This window comes from Paramormyrops kingsleyae, chromosome 8 (genome assembly GCF_048594095.1).
Source record: "Paramormyrops kingsleyae isolate MSU_618 chromosome 8, PKINGS_0.4, whole genome shotgun sequence".
In the NCBI taxonomy this organism is placed as follows: domain Eukaryota; kingdom Metazoa; phylum Chordata; class Actinopteri; order Osteoglossiformes; family Mormyridae; genus Paramormyrops; species Paramormyrops kingsleyae.
Genome location: NC_132804.1, coordinates 16,702,426 through 16,724,600, shown reverse-complemented (window position 1 = coordinate 16,724,600; position 22,175 = coordinate 16,702,426). Strand labels below are relative to the sequence as shown.

The following is a 22,175-nucleotide window of genomic DNA, read 5'->3' as shown; positions in this document are numbered from 1 at the left end:
TTCATCATCATCATTTATCCTGCATTGTCAGCATGTGTTGTATGTGTGCTTTTTAAGGATGTATGTATGTATTTATTTATGTATATCTTGTTATGCACTACTTTGGAGTTGCATCTTAATTTCAATGTACTACCAAGTACAGTGACAATAAAGGCATTCTGATTCTGAAAACTGTGGATAAATGTCTCATTTTCCAATAAAATACACACATAATATTACTGAAACTGACCAAAGTATTCCTCAAACAGTTGTAACAAAAAAGTGTGTTAAGTTGAATGCGAATCGAAAACCAAATTAAGTTCTGAAGGTAAGCCTCGATAAATGAGTCCTACAGCGTCATTGCATTCGGCTGCGTCGCATTTAAGGTGGACCCGAAAATCCTAATAAAGGACCTGCGAATAAGCAAACTTCAGCCTCGTACCTGATGCTTCGTACAAAACCGTTTACATCAAACATAAGTTTTCGCTTTTGTTTAGCCTAACATTCATTTATAGTTTATGTTTTCGTTGAAAATTGGTTATAGAAGGATATTTTTACATTTCTGTACTTTCCATACTTGACACTGTTGCCGAGGGTCTCTTCCTGATATTTCTGGAAAACTATCGGAATGTTTCCATATTTAGGAACTCCCTGATCGAAAACGTAGTATTAGGAAAGACTTTTAACTGAAAAAAATCATTTACAATATTACACGTTAATTTCTTCACTTTACCATTTTATTTCACTTACACGAAGCCGAGGTATCTAGCTGAATTGACGCGACGAATACCAAAAGGATCTAAAGTAGAAAATGTTTGCAGCGCTTCAATGGAATCGAACTGGAATTAAAATAACGAAATAAACGTAACTATACTCTGTAAAATGTTTCTGCAAATGAGGTTGGTTAAGGGCACATCACACGCTGAAAAACATAATTCTGGAATATTGTGGAAATGTAAAAACGTCCGATGGATCAATAAAGTTCACCTTGTCTTAATAAACTTAAAGCAATACTTCCATCTGAGTGCATGCATACCCAGTAAAGCCAGAGGCTAACGGCAGACACATAAGTGAAACTATAGCTTTATAGCTTTTCAAATATATGTTACTTATTAAAGCACATGTAGCAATAAATATGCCTCAAAAGACACAGACATCGAGTCCACGGGTTCAAAAAGGACCGCCTACTCCGGCTAATCTCTATTGGTTTCGATACGTCATTCCTAGGAAATCGCCGTCCAGCAGGCAAAAGTTTCAGAAGTGGCTGTTATTTTAACAACACGCACTCCCGCCGCCAAGTGACGCTCCACCCCAACTTCCTGCATCGCGCCATGATTGACAACAAATTCAGCCAATCCTGTTTAAAACACGGTCCCACCCTGGACCAATGAAATACAGTAACCTTCGCACAGGCTGCGATTACTACATCTTGCTGGAAATGAACTCAAGGGCCGCTTGAAAGTCCGCCCTCATAAATGAGAGTTTCCAATGGTGGGCGGGGTAATGGGCGGGACTTCTCAAAGACGATGAGCCAATTAGACTGTTGATTGAGAACCAATCGTAGAATAGTTGAAGTAAAGGGAGTGAAGGGAAGAGCGGGAGGCGGGATTTCGTCTCCAATCTGAGTTCCGGTTTGAGTTCCTGTTCAGTTGTTTAGGTTCGCTTCGTGTTGTTGTTTACTCTGCTACGACCTTTACTTTCAGGTAAGATTTAGTACTCTTATACGTATGCCTGTAACTATATTACATGCTACATTTTGTACTTGAAAGTTTCGGTGTTTACGTCGCACAGGTTTGGTTGAATTCCTGTATCGCCTATTAGGTCTGACGAGTTTTTATAAAAAGGTCTTGATGTTACGCAATTGGTGAAAATGCTGTAACTTTGCATACACGTTAACCCGTTCCATCACCGCTGTCAAAAAATGTAATGAGGTATTTGCGTGACTTGATTTTGTTTTTCTCGAAACCATTCCCCCCAGTCCCCCGCGACACCAGACTGCATTTTATTCTGCTCGCGTAACACGTTGATATGGTTTGCTAATTTTGGCTGAATGAGTGTAGAAAACCGCATGTATACAGGCAGACATGTGGCGCTTGTGTTTGTGTGTGTCAGCTTGGTTCTCCGTGTTATCAGGATGAGTCAGTGGGACTCACTGCAGCAGCTCGACTCGGTCTACATGAACAAACTGGACGAACTTTACAGCCATGACAGGTTCCCCATGGACGTACGCCATTACCTGTCCTCCTGGATAGAGAGTCAGAACTGGTACGGTTGATTCAGGCCACAGGCTCTCTGTATTCTTCTGCATTCCTGCTCTCTGTTCTTCCTTCCTTCCTCAGTAGTGCACGGTCCCTAGAGTGTGCTTGTCTGTCTGACAGGGTGGGGGCAGCCACTGATGTGTCCTTGGCCAGCATTCTTTTCCAAGTGCTCCTGGAGAAGCTGGACAACCAGCACAGCCGATTTGTGCAAGAGCGGGACTGCTTCGTCCTGCAGCGAAACTTCCGCCGCTTTAAACAGAACTTCCAGGTCTACTTCCCCCCCCTGTTATATTCCTGCAAGCCTCATTAGATTTCCTCAGAAAACATGGAGCTCAGATCTTTTTTTCACTCATATATGTCTGACTGACTTTCCACAGTATCGGTATCAAGAGAAACCCCACGATCTGGCCATGGTCATGTCGTGGTTACTGATCAAAGAGCGGGAGATCCTGGACAGTGCTCAGCTTGCGCAGCAGGTAAAACTGTTGAGGGGAACCGGATAGGAGGTGCAGGTCATTGGGGGATGGATGTGCCTTCGCATTCATGCGTTTTGTGTCGATGTGCAATCCTGCAAGGAAGCTGGTTTCTCTGTTGACTCGCTGTCTGGGAGAGTCTGGCCGGATGTCTCCTCATGCAGGTTCCACCACTTTTCCTGCAGGTGCAGGTTCTCCAGGTCCACCAGAGCCCAGTGGAGATGGACAGCCAGCATGACATTGCCCAGCAGATGACCAAGCTGAAAAACCGAGTCCAGGTGTGTCATGCTGCCCCCCCCCCATGTACAGTACTGTGCAATAGTCTTAGGTAGTCAAAGGCAGTGATGCTTAAATGATCTTCATGTTGGCAGCATCATGGGCATATCTGCAGCAAACATGCATTTCATGCACTCATGCATTTTTTTCATTACCAGCTTCTTTGACTAATCAATACCACATTGAGTTATTTAACAAATTAAGTCAATTAATTTATTGAGCTGGTGGTGAAATTTAATGAATGCATACTGGGGTGCTCCTGAGGAGAAGTTTGGGAGCCTCCATCCAGCATCTAGCCATCCAGCAACTTTTTGTTGAGCAGTAGAAATCCTTGTTAGTTAGTTGCTATTCATTTGCATATGTTCTGATACATTGTGTTTTTTGTTCTGAGCAGAGCTTCACTTACTACTGTGATAAATATCTTAAAACTTTTTACAAAGACTTTTGTACAGTACATTATGTGACATGGGTCCAGGTTTATACATGCACGTCTCAGTATTGGTGTGCTGTGGCCTTGCTGGTGATGCTCAGTTTTGATGATCAAGAGGGAATGTTTCATGAGACACCACGGCCATGCGGGGGCTGCGATCGTTGTTTCTCTTTTTTTGACACGCAGAATGGTCCTCATGGTCTGTAATGTCGACTCTCCTGCATCTCACCCCACAGGAAATGGAGCACAATGTCAAGTTGCTGGAGGAGCAACAGGATGAATTTGACTTCAAGTATCAGACGCGGATGATGGAAGGTGGGTTATGATTCCTGATTTTGGTTTTAAGCATTATTCTGAAATTTGGTGCTCTTTAAACTTGAGTGCATCAGAACCTTCACATCTCTGAACTTCATTCTTTGCAAGCATTTTTGGAAGGTGTGGTTCTTTGTCTAACATAATTAAGAATCAGTTTTACTCTCTTTTTGTTTCTAAATTATTTCCTGTTAATGTTAATTAAAATGCTATCAGTTGTTCTGGTTTAGGTATAATTTTTAATGATTGCTAAAAATAAATGGGTTTAATACTGAGTTTGGTTGAATGTGTTGATGGTCTCTGTACCCATCGAGTCCCGGCTCATAGCTGGTACCCCATAGCTTTATATGTGGGCTTTTATTGGTCTGCTGGAGGGATGACTGTGTATCTGGGTTTTCTCCAGGCAGCACCAGTGATGAGGAGCAGAGGCAGCAGAAGAACATCTTGCAGGTCCTGCTGAATAGGCTGAATACTGCCAGGAAGGTGAGGCCCCTGTGACTGTGCACAGCTGTGCATTGACCACAGGGTGCATCCAGCAACGACATAAAGTGCCCTTTTGTGCAGGTGTGGTCAGGCCTCCATGACCTGTTACTACACCAACCGTCGCTCCTTGTCAGTTTCCCATTCTCTCAACTTTGAGCTTTGAATGCTCTTTGTCGAACTGGTGTTAAGCATCTTGATTAGTTATGCATGAATCATGCCCGTCGTCATGGCGCCCGTCTTTATGGTGTAGGCCCTGATCACAGCCATGATTGAGATTCTGAAGTTGGCGGAGGAGCTGCTCACAGTCATTGTCAATGGAGAGCTGGTAGAGTGGCACAAGAGGCAGCAGAAGTCCTGCATCGGGTCCAAGGAGGACGTGGATCTGAGCTACCTGGAGAACTGGTATGCTTTAAGCCTCCATCCGGTGTGTTTGTGCATTTTCTAGTCCAGTGTTTTCCCAATCCAGTCCTCAAGAACCCACAGGTAGTCCACGTTTTTGTGTCCCAGGAGCTTGGAGGGAGCAAAAACGTGGACCAGCTGTGGGTTCCTGAGAACTGGATTGAGAAAACACTGTTCTAGTTTACTCTATCGACTGTGCATCTCGGTGTGTTTGTGCATCCTCGTGTCCTCAGCATCGTGTGCCCTGGCACAGGTTCACCATGGAGGCAGAGTGCCTCTTCCAGGTGAGGAAGTTCTTGAAAAAGATGGAAGAGCTTTCTGGAAAGGTGACGTATGATAACGATCCCTTCAAGCTAAAGAAGCCCACGCTGCAGAGGACGACGGACGAGCTGCTCGTAGTGCTGCTGAAGAGGTGCCAGGGGGGGGTGGCCCGAGGGGAGCAGTGGGGGGGGGGGGAGAGTGGCCCGAGGGGAGCAGTGGGGGGGGGGGGGGGGGGGAGAGTGGCCCGAGGGGAGCAGTGGGGGGGGGGGAATGCCCTGAGCGGGGGGGGGGAGCGTCAAAGGGGTGGGGTAGGACTCATAGGGACAGTGGCCTGGGGGTGGGATAGGTATCGTGGGAGGGGGGGGTGCAGCAGTTCTCTTTCCTTGGGTCCTCCATCCCAGGCCTCCTCTTGCCTGACTCCTGCATCTCTCTTTCCTCCAGCGCCTTCGTGGTGGAGACACAGCCCTCCATGCCACAGGGGAAGGGTCCGCTGATCCTTCGCACCAACGTGCAGTTCTCTGTGAAAACTCGGTGAGTCACACTGTCCTGCCTTAACGCAAGTCCTGGGCTTCTGGCTTGAAGGCGCGGCTGCCAGATCCACACGGTAAATACGCGCACGGAGCCGCTTGAGCTTTCCACTAACTGCCTCCTCGATGGTGGTAAACGGTGCAGCACAGAGGCTTTGTGCTCAGCAGGGCATTGTTACCATGGCACTGTGCTGTCCTGTTTGCCATCACAATAGGTCTGCATCACATTTGTCGTCATATATTATTTGTACTAAATGAAAAATAGGGGAAAATGAGCAAACAGTGGAATGCCTCCAGGGGACCTTCAGAATGAAAAACATACTACTGGCCCAAGTGTAGAGAAATCCAGAGCGGACAGAATGTTAGGAATGTAACAGAACTGGGACAGGCTCCTGACTCATATTTCCGGGATGGAATGGGGCACCACCTCCCCTTACTGCCTCATGATCATAAAAAAAAAAACTGAGTAATGTTTTATGTTCAAGTTCCATAAATAATCTCACACATGTCTGCTGTGGCCACACTGGCACACAAATATGAGCCTCTCCAAAAGAATGAACATAGTTTATTGTAGCTTTCATGGTACATGAGAGAAATCATTTAAAAATGGCCCCTACTGACCTGTGGAAGCTCGGATTTGTTGCCCTGCACTGTGGCTTAATGCTTCATTGTTTGTTTGCTTTTTATAGGCTCCTGGTCAAAGTCCCTGAGCTGAACCACGTAATGAAAGTGACAGTAACTATGGACAGGTGCTGATGACATTTTTTTTCATGTCTGTTTTTCTACTGCTTACCAGTTCTCACTGCCATGCAAATGCTGCACCCACTGTGCTTCCAAACGCTGTCAGATACCGCTACCATCTCCCCGCACTGTCAGATACCGCTACCATCTCCCCGCACTGTCAGATACCGCTACCATCTCCCCGCACTGTCAGATACCGCTACCATCTCCCCGCACTGTCAGATACCGCTACCATCTCCCCGCACTGTCAGATACCGCTACCATCTCCCCGCACTGTCAGATTTCTCAAATGACAGGTGCAGGATAGTTGTATGTAGTGATGTGCTGTGAATCTCTTCTGAATGGTGTGTCTGTTTTTTTCAGGGATGCCCCCCAGGTGAAAGGGTGAGTCTGTTCACACTTTGCTTGCTGCTGTTCTGTGAACAGAGAAAAACATGGCACCCCCTGTCTCGGGGGGCAGAGTGGTTTGCTAGAATGGCGTCTCCATGACTGTCACGTCTTACAATGCAGGTATCGAAGGTTCAACGTGCTGGGAAACAGCACCAAGGCGCTGAACATGATTGAGAGTAGCAGTGGGGGCATGGTGGCTGACTTCAGGCATCTGGTGAGTTTGAGGGGGGGGCATGGTGGCTGACTTCAGGCATCTGGTGAGTTTGAGGGGGGGGGGGGGGGCATGGTGGGTAGTTTAGGTTTAGAAAGTCAAAATCCAGATTTTGTTTCACCAACTAGTTAAGTATTAAGGGTCACAGTCACAGAGTACTCAACTAGTTGTTTGACACAAGATCTTGGTCTAGATTTTTATTTTCTGTACTTGAACTATCCACCTCTGACTGAAAGACTTAAATTTGTGGTGGGCTTGCCTGATGCTCCGTTTTTGATGGTTCTGCTTTTCCGGAACGTTCTCTCCACAGATATTGAAGGAGAAGAAAAATGGAGTTGGGGGCAAAGGAGTGCATGAGGTAGGTAACTAAGTACGGTGGCGAGCGTGACGCCGATCCCGAAGCAGCGAGTTGCCGTCGCCGCAGGTGCTGAATGACGCTGATGGCTGCATCCTGCAGATTTCACTGAGCGTCACCGAGGAGCTGCACACCATCTCCTTCCAGACGGAGTTTGAGCTGCACGGGCTGTCAGTCACCTTGCAGGTGAGCTTCCACACCCTCACTTTGCTGGGCGCTCAGCCTGACTGTTGGAAACGCAAAGAGATCGTTGAACTTTGCTCTAAGCATCTATTCATGATCTGCTTCGAAAGTTCAGTTTTTATACGAGTCTTTGAAGAATTCACTCGGAAGTAGCTAATACTGCAGCCAAACCACAGTAACTGTGCATTTTATCAAAATTATGAGTTATGACTGAAATAAGATCCCTTAGGCTCTGTTTAATCTTGTGCTCGGTTTTGAAGAAAACACCAAATTGCAGCTACAAAATCTTCACCAAGGCAAAGCAGCTTCAGTTTATGCATGGCTGCTGTGTTTTACCTTTGTAGACCAGAATAGAGAGGCTCAGAAGGCAGAGTAACAAAGTAAAGGAAGAGGGTCGGAGAGAATAGACAGTCCTACCAGCTAAATGCCATTGACCATCCTGAAGGTTTCCATACGTTATGTCCATCACGTGATACACAGCCCTCAGCCAATCACATTAACTTACATGACGCTTTAACCACTCAGACGAAGAGAACACTTGGATGGGGGCCACCTGGTCAGGGCCCGCATGTGCAAGATAATGTGTTTACAGATACAAGTGAACTGGATCTCATGTCCCTTTCTCAGACATAGTCTCGTTTGGTCAGTTTTAGCCAAAGTCAAGGTTGTAGGACTATAAAGATAAGGGCCATAATTGAGCCTTTGCACGCATCTGTGATCTGGGCCCATGAAGCACGCTCAAACCTACAGGCTAATCATGATTGATGGTTGGTAGTCAGACCATTAATCCTCATCCTACCAACATATTTTGCATATATGGGCAACCGACCAGAAGCAATCATAATATGAAAATAAGAATGAGAGCAAAACATTTCTTGTCAAAGCATTGATATGTAGTTGTCATCTAAAAAAAATAGTATTATTATGACAATGAATTTGCATATGCTGTAAAACAAAAATCTATACTTCTCTTTTGTACAACCTGCAGCTTTTATCCCTAGTGTGATCCACTTTATTACTTAAAAGCTTATTTGCCATCCTTTGATTCTGATATATGAAGGGCCATAGCAGCACCCAGGGAGCTAAGGGCTTTGCTGAGGCACCCACAAATGTGCTGAGGTTGGGTTCAAACCTGTGACCTTTTGATCACAGACACAGAGGCTTAGCCCACTGAGCCACACGCTGCTCTCAACTTCTTTTGAGTTTTCTTTTGTCTTTCAATACAAAGCAGCAACATCAAATCTGGTCAGTTTTGATCTGTTTGCCATTTTTTCAAATGCTGGTGTTATAAAAAGCTCTTTTATAGTTATATTCTAGATTTATTACAGCCAAACGCTTCTTGTAGCTCTGAGAAAGCGCCTTCTCCTTACATATCCCTCCCCCCTCCCCCTCCGAGGCCTCAAAAATTGGTACAATTGTGCTTTTCCCCCACACTCACAGCGCGTCTTGATCATGCTCTTACTGCATGGCATCCATATGCATGGCAAACTATTTCATATTATGATGTATAATAGAACTTAAACATTAACTTTGATAGTTATTTAACATTTCATTATGAAGTTGTGCATTGCATTTCTGAACGTGGGTTGGTGCAGTGGTTAGTGCTGCCACCTAATACCTCTGTGACCAGGGTTCAAGTCTCCAAGCGTGTGGAGTTTGCTTGTTCTCCCTGATTTGTTGTGGGGTTCCTCCTGATACTCTGGCTTCCTCTCCAAAGTCCAAAAACATGCTGAGGCTAATTGGAGTTACGGAACTGCCCATAAGTGTGCGTGCGAGAGTGTGCCCTGTGATGAGGTGGCCCACCTTCCTGCGTCGTTCCCGTAGCTGCTGGTACAGGCTCTGGACCCCCCCCCCCCCCCCAACCCTGAATAGGACAAGCGGTTGCAGGAAATGGATGGATTGTCTTTGAACATCATCTTATGTTAGGAACAGCAGTATCTCAAGTTGTCAAGAAAGCACATGTAGTAATTCGTGTCTGTCTTCTTCACAATGACTGACAGAGTCCCCCCCCTTGATTCTGCATGATACTGTAAATTAGGACCCATGGCAAATATTAACTCCATTTATTAAAACGAAATAGTTGTAATTGGGTGCGATTTAACTGGGGTCAGAAATAGAAAACATTGATGTGACATCATTAGGAACAAATTGATTGGAAAAAAATTGGAATGATGATAAGCACCTGTGAGATGACAAAAAATATACCTCCAGTTGGTAACATGAGGGCTAATAAATCCCTCCGATCGTAACTGGTTCCTGTTAAAATTCCATGAGAGTTTGTCACCTGAATCCTCATGGTCTTCCCTTGGCTTTGCTGTCTCCCCTTCAGACGTCCTCGCTTCCCGTGGTGATTATCTCCAACTCCAGCCAGCAGCAGGCTGCCTGGGCCTCTGTGTTGTGGTTCAACATGGTGTCCACAGACCCCTCGGTGAGAGGCCACATGGAGGTGAGGGCGGGGGTGGCGTTCTCCTCCTCTCACCCCGTTTACAATGGCTATGACAGATGCTGTCGTTCCCTCCCCCAGAATATCAGCTTCTTCAACAACCCCTCTCCTGCCACGTGGTCCCAGCTGGCAGACATGCTGAGCTGGCAGTTTCTGGCCGCCACGGATCGCGGACTCGACCCCGACCAGCTGGAGATGATCGCGCAGAAATTACTTGGTGAGTAGAAGGGACAGCCGCCGTGGTGCCTGCACCTCATCACCTTGGGATGGACTGATCTGTTACTCATTTCACATTTCTCTCTGAAACAGGCCAGCAGCTGACATATAGCAACTGTCCAATTTCCTGGACCAGGTTTTCGAAGGTAAGGGCAATGAGGTCAGCTCTCGATGATTAGGTCCAGTGTGGCATTATGGGTACTTCTCCAACCTCACCTAACCTGTAATTAAGCCTACAGTTATGGCTCAGAGGGTCTCAGCGTGCAACATACACTCACTCTTGTGTGTGTATCTCAAGGCAATTCCGTTTCCACCATTTACCACCACCATCACCCTGTGATCATTGACGCCTTGATCTGCTTTCCTCAGCAAACTGAACCTCTGAGATGTTGGTCCTCTCTGTATTTCTTGCCGTTTCCCTTCTGGGATTAGAATGCTTTGGAGTCATTCTTTCTTAGGAATGAATGCTGTCATGCCACTTGATTTGAGCCCTGACTACTGTTGCTTGATGTGATGTTCTTGAACCATGTCAGGTTAAGGGAATCATACATTTTCTCAGAAGAATTATCCTTCTCCTGTTGAATAAGCTATAGCTGAAACCTTTCTGTAGCAGTAAGGTTAAGCCTCTGTACCTGTAATCAGAAGGTCATAGGTTCAAGTCCTTGCCTCAGCAGACAATCTTCATCTCCATTGGGCCCTGAACCCCCCAAAATGCTCCTAGGGTTGCCAGATAAATGGGGTGAGTGAGTGTTTTTGTAATTATTTCATAGTCGGGACCAGATTTCCACACAATCTGATAAAAACCTTTAACTTACCTTGTGGACACATTTTTTTTAGTCCCCACAAGTATAACCTCAGTTTAAAAAAAATAAATAAATCTGTGAATGCAATCAAAAAATGAAAATTGGCAAAAATTGTTTGGCTACTTATGGTTAAGGTTAGGTTGCCATAGTTGGGATTAGGATTATTCCCCTAGAAATCAATGGAGAATGTTTCCTTAAAGATATCATCACATGGACTGTGTGTGTGCGTGTGTATGTGGGTTTGCATAGATCACATATGGGAATCAAAATGTGCCCAAAGTGTGGTAAAACCTGAAACTTCCTTATGTTTTGGGACATTTTTCAGGTCCCCAATTGGATATCATCAATTTTATAAAAATCTGTGAATGCAATCAAAAAATTAAAAATGCCAGAAATCTTGTTTGGATACTGGTGGTTACGGTTAGGGCTAGCTAGGGGTTAAATGTGTCGTGATTGGGATTAGGGTCAGGGTTTGTCCCATAGAAATGAATGGAAGGTCCCCATTTAGATGCGCCACCTTGTGTGCACGTGTGTGTGCACGTGTGTGTGCACGTGCGTGTGTTTCAAAGGAGTGCAAGATGGGCAAAAAAAAGCAGCATTGTAATGTACCTGCACTCATACTTGCACAAATGGTAAACAAAAGGATCCTGTTGTAGAAATTTCCATTGGAGACTTCTTTGTATAGGAAGGGAATACTTTATTACTTAATTGGACTAATAATCAAACTAAAGTATAAGCATATACGTTCCCCAACTTTCAGACAGAGCATATTCACATAATCAATTGCTGAGGCGCTGCGCACGGATGAACAGCATCCCAGGGCAGTTATAGGACTTCTGAAGGAGACCGATAGCTGCGTAATTCAGAGATATTATTGTTCATAACTGTGCAGAACTATTCTGTCTCTAGTTTTTGCACCTGGTCTTAAGTGAAGATGAAATGGTGTTCGCTGTCTCACTCTCAAGGCTGGGAAGGAAAGTAAAACTCCTCCTTATCTCATTGGCCAAGGCTGGGAAGGATCGAGAGTATGGGAGAAATAGGCAGCACTAATAAAAACAATTTTTGGAAAACGGAGTCTTTGTGTTCCAGCAGGTGTAAATTAACATAGCTTTCTGTTTTCTTCCAAAAACATTTCATCATCATTAAAATCACTGCCCCCCCCTCCCCCGGTGTTTGCAGGAAAACATGCCTGGCTCCAACTTCTCGTTCTTCATATGGTTTGATGGGATCCTTGTCCTTGTGAAGAACTATCTGGAGGAACTCTGGAAAGAAGGGTATTCTCACCATCTGCTGTCTTGATTTTACTGCTTAGATTAGAAGTTTCCTCAAATACAAAGAAATGTCCTAATCAAGCCATATTATCATCGTAAATAACAAAAAAATGATTGGCTACGATGTGCTGCAGAGGGAGTTTACTTTAACGTGACCTGACCTTCTGCCATCTGCTGCCAGTTGCATTATGGGTTTTGTGAACAAAGACAAGGAGAAGTTGCTCCTCAGCACGAAGCAGCCAGGGACCTTCCTGCTGAGGTTCAGCGAGAGTGCCAGGGACGGAGGCATCACCTTCTCCTGGGTGGAGTTTTTCCAAGACGGTGAGGCTGTGATGCAGCACCGTCTGCGTGTGATACGGAGTGCGTGAGGACGAGCGTTTTGACCTGGAGCGGGGTCTTTCTCTGTTTCAGAGACCCCCAATGTCCGGACGGTGCAGCCATTCACTAAGACAGACCTTTCCCAGATCCCCTTCTCCGAAATCATTTGCAACTTCCAGTTCCTGGAGGTGTTAAACATTCCTGAAAACCCTCTGAAGTTCCTGTATCCCAACATCCCGAGAGATGAGGCATTCGGGAAATACTGCAAGGAGAAGAAAGGAGGTGAGGCGCGTTGGACACATGGTCTGGCCCTGTAGCCTTGACACACCCTTGGGCATCCTGCACACCCACCACGAAATAGGTTTGCGTTCCTGCTGCTGTACAGTGTGCATGAATTTGCTTTTATCCTGCATCTGCATTAACAAAATATGACGGACGCCCACATGTCAGATCATGTAATTTTTTTCCGTGATTGGGCTTCCTATCTCTTACAGATGAAAACCTCTACCGAAAATACAGGAAGACAAAATTGGTGTTTATCTCTCAAGAGTAAGTGCCCCCCTCCCAGGAGGTAGATTAGTGTTATATACAAGTAAGAGTAATATTTCCTGAGCATTAGCGAAAGACCGTTGGGCCTTGAGATGCGAGTAATTAAGTAGAGTTTGGATTTTGTGGGATATACAGTTCACCAAATGGGACTGAGTATCCTTTTTTGGATTGGATGTTGCCTGAGGGCCTGTTGCATGGAAGGATGTGATTGGTGTGTATGACGCTCTGCCTCCCCCCTCGTGGTCATGACCCATCTCTCTATCTGGATTTTTTTTAGGAACATCCTGAATGGTAATCTTGATTTGGATTCACTGCACGACCCTCAGAGTGGATTTCCTGACGACGACTTTTGTGACGTACAGATAGAGGAGAGGTTTGGTGAGTTTCAGATCGACTTCAGATTCAAATGGATGTCAGTCTGGGGCCTACTTTCTACTTATTTCCTGTCCATCTACATACTTTATTTTGTATAAATAAATGTTGTCTCACTGTTTTTATTGCCTGTCTCTGGACTGGATCTGTTAATGGTACAGCAATGACTCATGCAGTGTTGCTGTGACTCGCTCCTTGTTGCTGTGACTCATGCTTTGTTGTGCTGTGCTCTCTGTGTGGCTGGGTGTGTGTCTTCATTCCCACCGTCCCCCTCACCACTCCATCTTTTGGAGAGTCAGAAATGGTACCTGTATGCCAGGGGGGTGTAACAACTCTCCAAATCCATGGTTCAGTTCAGACCTTGTTTTATTTAACTTAAATCAAATACAAAAATAAAAAACACTCTACCCTACTGGATAACCAAAATGTTCCCACACCACTGACTTAAATGTGCACAGATGCTCTGCAGTCTTGGTTATTGTTCATCTTGAACTAGTGAAACTAGCCTAGCTCTTACCGCAGGTGCCATCACTCATGATTGGACCAAAATAGTCACATGACATGCAGTTGGATAGTACAGTGTGTAACATTTTTATGAAATATACAACTTGCCCCAACTTTAAGTAGAATAAGAATTTTGTGGTTTACATGTGTTATAGTGTTATAGCGGGAGACAGAACTATAATACCAAATTGCGAACATTTGTATTGAGGTTTCGGTCTCTGTTTCAGAACCGTTACATGACTACTGTAAGCCATGTCATATTGGGGGATTCTTCACTGGCTGTGGCAGAATGATGAACATGTTAATGTTCTTGTCAGCCAAAACGCAGTGTAGTATGTTCTAGTTTGCAGTGTCACGTATCAGGGTTAAGGTATCATGTCACCTTTATGCACCCACTGTACCTGTGAATGTGTGAACTGCACATTCCTCTATCATAATGATCCTCAGGTCTGGCCTAACAGCAGCCTCACTTGTATGTTTTGTGAATGGTTTTGGGGAGGGTCGAAGTATTGTGCTTAAATCAGCCTGCCCTTTATCTCTGATACAGCCTCTCGCTCTCTTTTGCTTCCTCCAGATTCATTGTCAGATAAAGAGCTGACCTGTGACATCCTCAAGAACGATCTCTTCTTGGTTGACCGAGATGACATGGATAACAGTCTTGGTCTTGCCGAGGAAGACATACCCCCGGACAATCACTTCCTAAATGGTATTGAAGAGCACTTGCAGCTGCTGTAGGGGTCATCAGCAGTTGTGCCTGACTGCTATGTGCATTTCATCCAAGCACAACCGTATTCCCCACATACACGTGCCATCGCCCCCTACTGGGCCGCAAGGCTCATTGCACCTTATATTTGTTTATTCTCTCCGGTGGTACTGTTAGAACCCTATAGATGTTTTCTTGTGTAGATACTCAAATGCACTTATTTGAATTCTGTCTCAGCTAAATATACTTAAATAATATGTAATTCGCCTCTTCCTGTAGATGACAGTTCTGCTTCCTTGCTCACTTTTCTCCAGTTTCCAGATTGCTTGCAGCCAGATGTTCAGCTGCACCCCTGAGACACTTCTGACCTGCACTTCTGTCCCATTAGGTTAATGTCTATATATTAGTAATTGATCAGAATATCGGTTGGCCAATAAAATTGAATATAATAATAAGGATTAAAAAAAAAACTCACAGATCAATCATCGATAGTATCTGTTTACTTATTTATGATGAGACAAGGGGCTCTTTCACTTGAACAAAAAAAGCTTACGTAAGTGGCTATTATATATTTATATTATTTTCTAGTTTCTGTGTTTGAGTTTGTGAAACTGACAATAATTTCAGTCAAAGAAGCACTGCTGAATTATCAATGTCTAATGTTTGACCAATGTTTGGCTCCTTAATGCAGATAAACTGTATGATTCCTTTATCTGCTTCCTTGCTGGAGTTGCCTGTTTTTTTTCATCCATCCAGTTTCAGCCACGATTCTGCGCTTAATGGAAATGCCATGTTAATATAGCCACTTTTTTTTCACGGATTGAAGGAGTGATCTCTTGTTTGTGCACTTCGTTATCCCCCGTTGCACTCCTTCCACTAATGCACTTTAACGTTACTGTGATATTCTGTCATCTCAGAGGGGATATTCAAAGTTACTTTGTACTCCTGTCTAACATGGAGTTTTTGAGAACATCCACCATGTTGTTATAAATAATGTCTTAAAAATTGCAGTAAATTCTTTTCTGAACTTTGGCGTGTGATCTGTTTGCTGTTTATTCCTAAGAGGTGTGATTCAGACACTGTCCACCTGGGGGCCACTGAGCATCTTCCAGGCTTGTATTTTTCAGTGCCTCGTGCATCTGTGAATAAAATTGTGGTCTTTGTCAAAAAAGAGAGACATTTACTAATAAACTCATGTAATAGGAATTCCTGTATTAGCAAAGCTGAATAAATAGAGTCGTTTGGGTCAGTTGAAAAGCAGAAGCGTGACGAAAGAAGGCAGGTGTTGGGTGAGATGGAGTTTCCCCTTTGCGGTGGAGAGACCTCTCCCCTCCACCCTACACCTTTGAGGGACGCAGCTTCTCCAACAGATCGGGTGCTTTCGGAAGCAGAAAATGGCTTTTTATTAATGGACATGGCCCACACCGACACAAAGTCAGAGTGAACTCTATTGTCTTCTTTCCATATACAAGTATACAGAAAGATGAGATGGAAGCTTGTAACGGAATGGTTCAGCTTGACAATGAACTGGCCAGTCTGTAGCAGGAAACTTCTGGAGGGTGGAGCTTAGCGGCCGCAGAGGGCAGTCAGTGGCCAGGTGGCGCGTGTCAGCAGAGCCCGGTAGGCCTGACTGAACTGGCGGTTCATGGCGGCGTACAGCACCGGGTTAATGCAGCTGTTGAGCCAGGTGAGGTTGGCGCAGAACATGTGCACGGCCTGGGGGGCACGGTTGGCGCGGTCTGCGACGTTCAGCAGAATGAACGGCACGAAACAGCAGGTGAAGCAGATAAAGACAGTGAAGCACATTCTGGTGACCCGGGCGAACTCCCCGTCATCGTCCTGCTTGGGCCGCTGCTTCTCTCCTTCTTGGGTGGGCCTGGGGGCGGGGTCTGCGGAAGGCTCCTTTGGAAGCTTCGGAGCCACTGCTGAGCTGTTGCTGAGCTCACTGCTTTGGGTGACCGTGCCGCTGGTTATACCGCTGTCTCCTTCTGCAGGGGTGGGCTTTCTGCGTGAAGAACGCCGGCTCAGCCGATATTTCTTGAGCGCCCCAGATGCCTGTCGCACCTGGCAGTAGATGAGCAGATAGAAGAGGCCTACACAGCCCAGGCCGAGGAAGAAGTAGAGGAAGAGGAGCACTGTGGTGTAGGGCCGGCCGCGCGTGCGGTGGAAGCTGCAGGTGCACACTTGCTGCGTGAACACGTAGTAGGGCCAGAGTGGCCCAAAGCTGGCCAGCCCCAGGGCCCAGGTAGAGAGCAGGAGGAGGGCCAGGCTTCTGCCCGAGAAGAGGCGCTGGAACAGCGGTCTGCGGGCGATGAGGATATAGCGGCCCACGGCAATGAGGCAGAGGGTGAGGATGGAGACAGAGTTGGACAGGAAGAGCAGCAGGCCGAAGAGGCGGCACCAGGCGGCGCTGCCGCGCCAATACAGGTGCAAGTAGGAGTCAACACTGACGGGCTGCAGGGCGGCGCAGTAGAGCAGGTCCGCCACAGCCAGGTTCACGATGAGCACGTTGAAGTTGGTGCGCAGGCGGCGGTCCGTGGCAAAGGCTAGTATGGTCAGGATGTTCCCCACAGTCCCCACCACCGTCACCAGGGAGCCCCAGAGTACCCCGAAATAACGGTACCCCACCACAGAGGGGTCATAGCAGGAGAAGGTGTCGTTGTCATTGTGGGAGTCTGTTGCGTTTATGAACATCCTGTCAGTGGGCTGAGTGGGTGCGAGTTCAGTTCAGGTTCTCTGGGCTCCTAACATGTGACAGTTAGGCCTGAAGACACATTTCCTCTCGAGGACTAGGACCCGACCTCCGGACTGTGCTGGTGTTTGGCTGGTCTTCGATGGGGTTTAAAATCGAGGCTGGACCAAAAGCCTGAAGATGTACAGTGAGGATCAGGTTGGCGCTCTCTGCGCGGGTCTCAGATTCTCAGGGTTGGGTCCTAAACGCAGGATGGAAGATGAGTCACATTTGCTCGACCAAAACGAAACCACAAGTTTCAAAAATGGCCTGATTGCTGGAAGAATTACACCTGGAACAGTCGAACATCCTCATCTTAGTTTAGTAACTAGCTTGTTGTTTAACACTCCTATTTGTTTTATCCGTGGTTATTCTATTAAGAAGCATAAATACAGTATCTGGCATCACTAGCAGTGGCTTTTACCTCACTGGGCAGTGCAGGCATGGATTTCACAGTGCAGCTGTTACAGTGCAAGGCGATACTGGAATTCTTTTGAAAGCAAAATAATCTTGTTTCAGCACATGATAACAACAGTTAAGAAATGTCATTGCAGTGACTATTTACCCTGGAATTTAACACACTGAGGACCAAACTGGTCCTAGATTCTACATTCACTCTTGTAATCTTTCTGTTAAATAGTTTTCTTTTTTTTTAAATTTGGGAGCCAAAACCATCACGTCAGTAACTGCCATTATAGTTAAAGTCCAACACTGATTAATAAAAAGTAGTGATGTGGCTGTGAAAACTGAACATGCCACCAGTGGCTTCCTCAGAAATGTTGTTTGTTTTTTGTTCTGTGGATTTAGAAAAAGAGCTGTGCTTTGATTCGACTCCAAAACCTCACCTACTGAAAATAACGTAAAAAGTAAAACCAGGGGTGAAAGTAAGCCGGTACCCACCAAACATGAGACGTCCATCAGACGTGCAGATCATGTCTAGATGGAGTCGGTCGGTCCAGAACCATATCTGGATGTCTACACAGCGTGCAAATCAGGTGCAGTATCTGCACGTCTAACTCTGACCCCTCTTGGGCGTAGATATGTAGTTCAAGCTGAACGTCTAGGTAGGCGACTTTTGGAAATTTGTAGACAGATCGTCAATTCCATGTAAACATTGTCAGCGTCAATTCTGGTGCCTATTGTAGCTCATGCTGTTGTAATTTTAATGTTTTAAAATGTCCAAAAATAAACTGCTACACGTAAGCAAATCCCATAATCACAATTTGCCGATGCACGTCCGGTGTGTGGTTTGGCCAAGTTCTGTTGCCGTAGCGCTAAAATTTTTTTAAAAAAAAGCCGACACCGTCTTTTGCAGTAAAACGGTTGTGAGAAACTGCACGTCGTTGTGGACAAGTTTAAAGTCTAAGTACGTAAGTAGTATTTAGCATTGTTTAGTTGTGTACATTGTTTAATAATCGCATTGCTGACTTTTTTGCAAACCAATATGTCCACATAATTAATCTGAAGGTAAGACACATCTGTACATATGGAACTCCAAAGTGTTCAAAAGTATTATGAAATACAGCTCATTATTGTGAAATATATTGCATTCTGTTATATAAATTCACTTATTGTGAAATATGATTTCATATATTTTTAGCGCTCTTGTGAGCACAGAACGACTTCCATTTTGCAGTAAAGCGGGAAAAGTAAAGTTAAAAGTATTTCATCATTCAGCGTCATGAAATGATGAAAAACGGCATTATGAAATAAATACTGATTTTCAAAAAATATATATACATATTTTACAATAAGAAGTAGTGCTAGGCGATAAAACGATCTCGATTTTGTGATCACGATGATACACACAGACTATAAAACTCGATCAACCAAGTTGGCTCCGTTTTATAGAATGCGCTGAGACAGACAACTTGATGGCCTATCGAGCAGAGGTTTACTGAACGCTAGCAAAACAGCCAAAAAATAATCAATGGGTGCGTTCTACTTGGGCTTAGGTCTGTCTGCAGCTGACGCGACGTGGGACGCGACGTGGAACGCGATCTGCCGGCGGCTGCAAGGGTGGAGTATAAACTGACTGCAGCCAAGTCGGACTACTTATACTCCTCGTAGTCTGTGACACCTGACTGCAATGGCAGCACTACCAGAAGGGTGTAGATAAATCTATACAAAAATCACCTGCACGCACATTACTTCTTTTACAATAACCAACTCCTGATACAAACTGTTAGCAGTGAAATTAATAATAAAATTATTGTGTATTGTGGCTCTGTGTAAAAAGATAGCTGCCAGGAAAATTATCAAATACATGTATTTCAAGGATTCAAAGTTACTATTGTCATGTACTCAGTACAATACAATTCTTACTTGAATGCCTTCTCAGACTGGACGATTAAACCAAATAAAGCAGCGCAACATCACAGTAACTATGTGTATTGTGTATTGAGTGAATTATTGATGTTTAAATTCACTTAGTTTTTGGTTTAAATGTATTTATTTTTGCTGTGATGTTGTAAGACACAAGGAGAGGGGGAGGTGTGTTATCATCTGATCTGATACTCCCAATAAAAATGTATTAAGAATGCTGTGTGAGACTTTTTGTACTGAATTTGCTTAATGATACTAGGTTATTGGGGTGAAACATACTATGGTATTAGAATATATAGTGGGGATTATTTTGTAATGAATAAAGCTGTAAATACATAAATTACGTCTAAAGTAAGTCTATGTGTGACGTTAAAACGACGTCTACACTGACCATTTCCGGACTGTTTTTTCACCTTATACAGACGTCTTATAGTTGTCATAACTGAACATCCAGAGGACGTCTAAAAAAGACGTCATAAAAACTTTCATTCTGCACCCTCTGAAGACGTCTTTTCTACGGTAGGCCAAGACGTCTAAAAGACGTCATTTCAACGTCATATTGTTTGCTGGGTACGCTCCGGTACGACGTACCGTTATAAGATTTACAGCCGGTACGTAGTACTGGTAAGAGTAGAGGGTCTATGCGGTTTAAAAAAACACATTTACAATGAGTAACGTCCGCTGTTTAAGTTGAAAACACATCTACCCACAAAGTGTAATTTGAGACATGCATTCGATGAAGAGAATAACGTTTAGGCTACTCGAAATAGCTATTAAGTCTGTGGTGCACTTGCACGCGTCTGCTGCAGACAGGTCTTTTATTTGCCCTCTGTCGGATTTTGGCAGGGCGTTTGGTGTGAAGAATCCCCTCGATAAAAATGTGTTCCTCTTTTGTGGTGATTTGTGTTTATTCCGACATCACAGAGCGCTGCACAGGTGTTTTCTGTCAGACAAACTATTGTCATGACTTAAATGTTTCCTATGTGCGCATATTAGGCTACTTTGAAGGGGTGCGCTGCAGGGACGCTCGAATTCATTATACGAGGATTTCACACTACAAATTTTATTACAGTAGGGCCTGGGCTTAAAAAGAAGGCTAAAAGGTACCAATTGTTTTTTAAAAGGTTGACAAAGCCAGCACTATGATCAATAGCTTTTAATAATTTCTGCAAATGTCTACTTTGCTCTTTCTGTCGGTGCGTTTTTGGAACTCCCCAGTCGTCACCTCTCTAAAGTCTCGAGCTTGCGCTGCATCTTCCGCAGTTATTCAGGCAATAAAGTCTTTGTCTTTTATAAAAAATGTGTAAATTATATAATTGTTTAATTGGCATCTTTATTTCAAACGACCTGACCGACCGCGACCCGAATATTATTAAAAAATATATATTTTTAGTGATTGCAAGTAAAACATTTTTGTCATTTCACGTAAGCCCACTTAAATATTAAAGTTTTTTTTCAGGAGCGACTGAAGAGAGATATAAAACGATAAAGTGATTAAAAGATTGTAGTACCGGCAAGAAATGAAAACTACTTTCACCCCTGAGTAAAACTACAGAAAAATGCGCAGATATATATGACGTGAAAATCAGGACTATTAATGTTGCAACTGATTCACTGTTTTGCCTTTATGAAAACACATCAGATCAAAAATGACACAAAATATAATATTAAATTAATTAACTTACTTTTGAATTACATTGCTTTTGTACATGCACTCAAGATACTTATAAGAATACTTTAGTAGTGTTTTAAACTTTAAATGATATGTCAACGCTGAGAGAATGCTTTGGAAATTAGATAATGAATAGTGTGCTGTCCGAAAGTGACTTCCTGACGCCTCGACCCAGTCGGTAAGGTGGCCCTCGGAGCGAGAACATTACCTCCTTCCCCAGTCCAGTGGCCAGTGGTCTCCCTGACGCCGTCCCTACCTCTCAGTGAATGAGCGAGTGCTGCTCCAGCCTCTGCTTTTGCAAACCCTGGGTCAAACGTCCTGCGACATGAGCTTCCTGTTGCTCAATTTTGGATGTTTCAGACGTTTTTGTCCTCAGTCGGGCCCGGCACGGCGACGAAAGGGGAGGAGCCATTTTGATCTTTATGTCTCACATGGTTAAACTGAGTTGACATTTAAAACAGGTTCGCCTGTTTTAAAAAATACCATTGTTATGCTTGGTAAGTTCTACTGAGGTTAGTTCCATTCCCTGTATGCTTTCTCATGAAGTTATACTGGCCTTAAAACATATACTATGTATACAGACTGTGGGGATGGTGTGTGGTTCAGTGCGTTAAGCCTCTGTGCCTTTGATTGTAAGCTCGCTCTTTTGTGTTCCGTCCTCGGCAGAATAGTCACATCTCCACTGGGCCCCATCTCAACAGCATCTCACCTGTGGTGCCAGGACAACCTGGTATGATCATATATGAGATATGTGACATGGAGCATTCCCTACCTACCTGTACTTCTGTAAATAAAGCATCATTGCATTTGAGCAGGGAACTCTTCCAATCCACCACATGAGCCTGTACCCTGCATATGTCACTGCAATATGGAGAGATTCCATGTCGCATAGAGCACAAAGTAGGGGCACACACACACACACAAACACACACATGCACCTACACTCAAACACGTTTATAGTCATATCTTCATGGAAATCCATTCATTTCT

At 44.6% G+C, this 22,175-nt stretch overlaps 2 protein-coding genes and 1 long non-coding RNA gene across 7 annotated transcripts; 2 read left to right on the top strand and 1 right to left on the bottom strand.

Annotated features, from left to right (window-relative positions):
• The first annotated feature begins 1,549 nt into the window (after window positions 1-1,549).
• Window positions 1,550-15,484, top strand: stat2 (signal transducer and activator of transcription 2). 3 transcript variants are annotated; one of them, XM_023832234.2, is made up of 25 exons: window positions 1,550-1,682; window positions 2,113-2,244; window positions 2,358-2,505; window positions 2,615-2,713; window positions 2,896-2,988; window positions 3,653-3,731; window positions 4,132-4,211; window positions 4,462-4,613; window positions 4,864-5,022; window positions 5,313-5,402; window positions 6,088-6,147; window positions 6,503-6,523; window positions 6,650-6,743; window positions 7,051-7,098; window positions 7,198-7,281; window positions 9,608-9,706; window positions 9,803-9,938; window positions 10,031-10,083; window positions 11,920-12,014; window positions 12,193-12,332; window positions 12,423-12,611; window positions 12,824-12,878; window positions 13,156-13,256; window positions 14,329-14,460; window positions 14,772-15,484. In XM_023832234.2, the coding sequence occupies exons 2-25, from the start codon at window positions 2,114-2,116 to the stop codon at window positions 14,822-14,824; spliced, it is 2,391 nt and encodes a 796-aa protein (XP_023688002.1). In that variant the 5' UTR covers window positions 1,550-1,682; window position 2,113; the 3' UTR covers window positions 14,825-15,484. The 3 variants fall into 3 exon arrangements, with proteins under 3 accessions (XP_023688002.1, XP_023687995.1, XP_023688009.1); XM_023832227.2 differs by having other exon boundaries at window positions 9,608-9,724; XM_023832241.2 differs by having other exon boundaries at window positions 9,608-9,724; window positions 14,329-15,484.
• Window positions 11,074-21,512, bottom strand: gpr84 (G protein-coupled receptor 84). Of its 2 annotated transcripts, XM_023832262.2 has the most exons (3): window positions 21,394-21,501; window positions 17,613-17,678; window positions 11,074-17,390 (listed from the first exon to the last, which is right to left on the bottom strand). In XM_023832262.2, exon 3 carries the CDS (start codon window positions 17,149-17,151, stop codon window positions 16,024-16,026), a length of 1,128 nt encoding a protein of 375 aa, XP_023688030.1. In that variant the 5' UTR covers window positions 17,152-17,390; window positions 17,613-17,678; window positions 21,394-21,501; the 3' UTR covers window positions 11,074-16,023. The 2 variants fall into 2 exon arrangements, with proteins under 2 accessions (XP_023688030.1, XP_023688022.1); XM_023832254.2 differs by lacking the exon at window positions 17,613-17,678 and having other exon boundaries at window positions 21,394-21,512.
• Window positions 18,178-19,728, top strand: LOC140592274 (uncharacterized). 2 transcript variants are annotated; one of them, XR_011992607.1, is made up of 2 exons: window positions 18,178-18,554; window positions 19,144-19,728. It is a non-coding gene; the product is annotated as an uncharacterized lncRNA (long non-coding RNA). The 2 variants fall into 2 exon arrangements; XR_011992608.1 differs by having other exon boundaries at window positions 18,178-18,558.
• Window positions 21,513-22,175: the final 663 nt, after the last annotated feature.

Bases quoted from the DNA above. Each gene is read 5' to 3' on its own strand.
- stat2 (XM_023832227.2), top strand. From the start codon at position 2,114: ATGAGTCAGTGGGACTCACTGCAGCAGCTCGACTCGGTCTACATGAAC. The intron at 6,524-6,649 runs GTGAGTCTGTTC...CTTACAATGCAG, and splicing joins GATGCCCCCCAGGTGAAAGG to GTATCGAAGGTTCAACGTGC. The intron at 12,015-12,192 runs GTATTCTCACCA...ATCTGCTGCCAG, and splicing joins GAGGAACTCTGGAAAGAAGG to TTGCATTATGGGTTTTGTGA.
- gpr84 (XM_023832254.2), bottom strand. From the start codon at position 17,151: ATGTTCATAAACGCAACAGACTCCCACAATGACAACGACACCTTCTCC.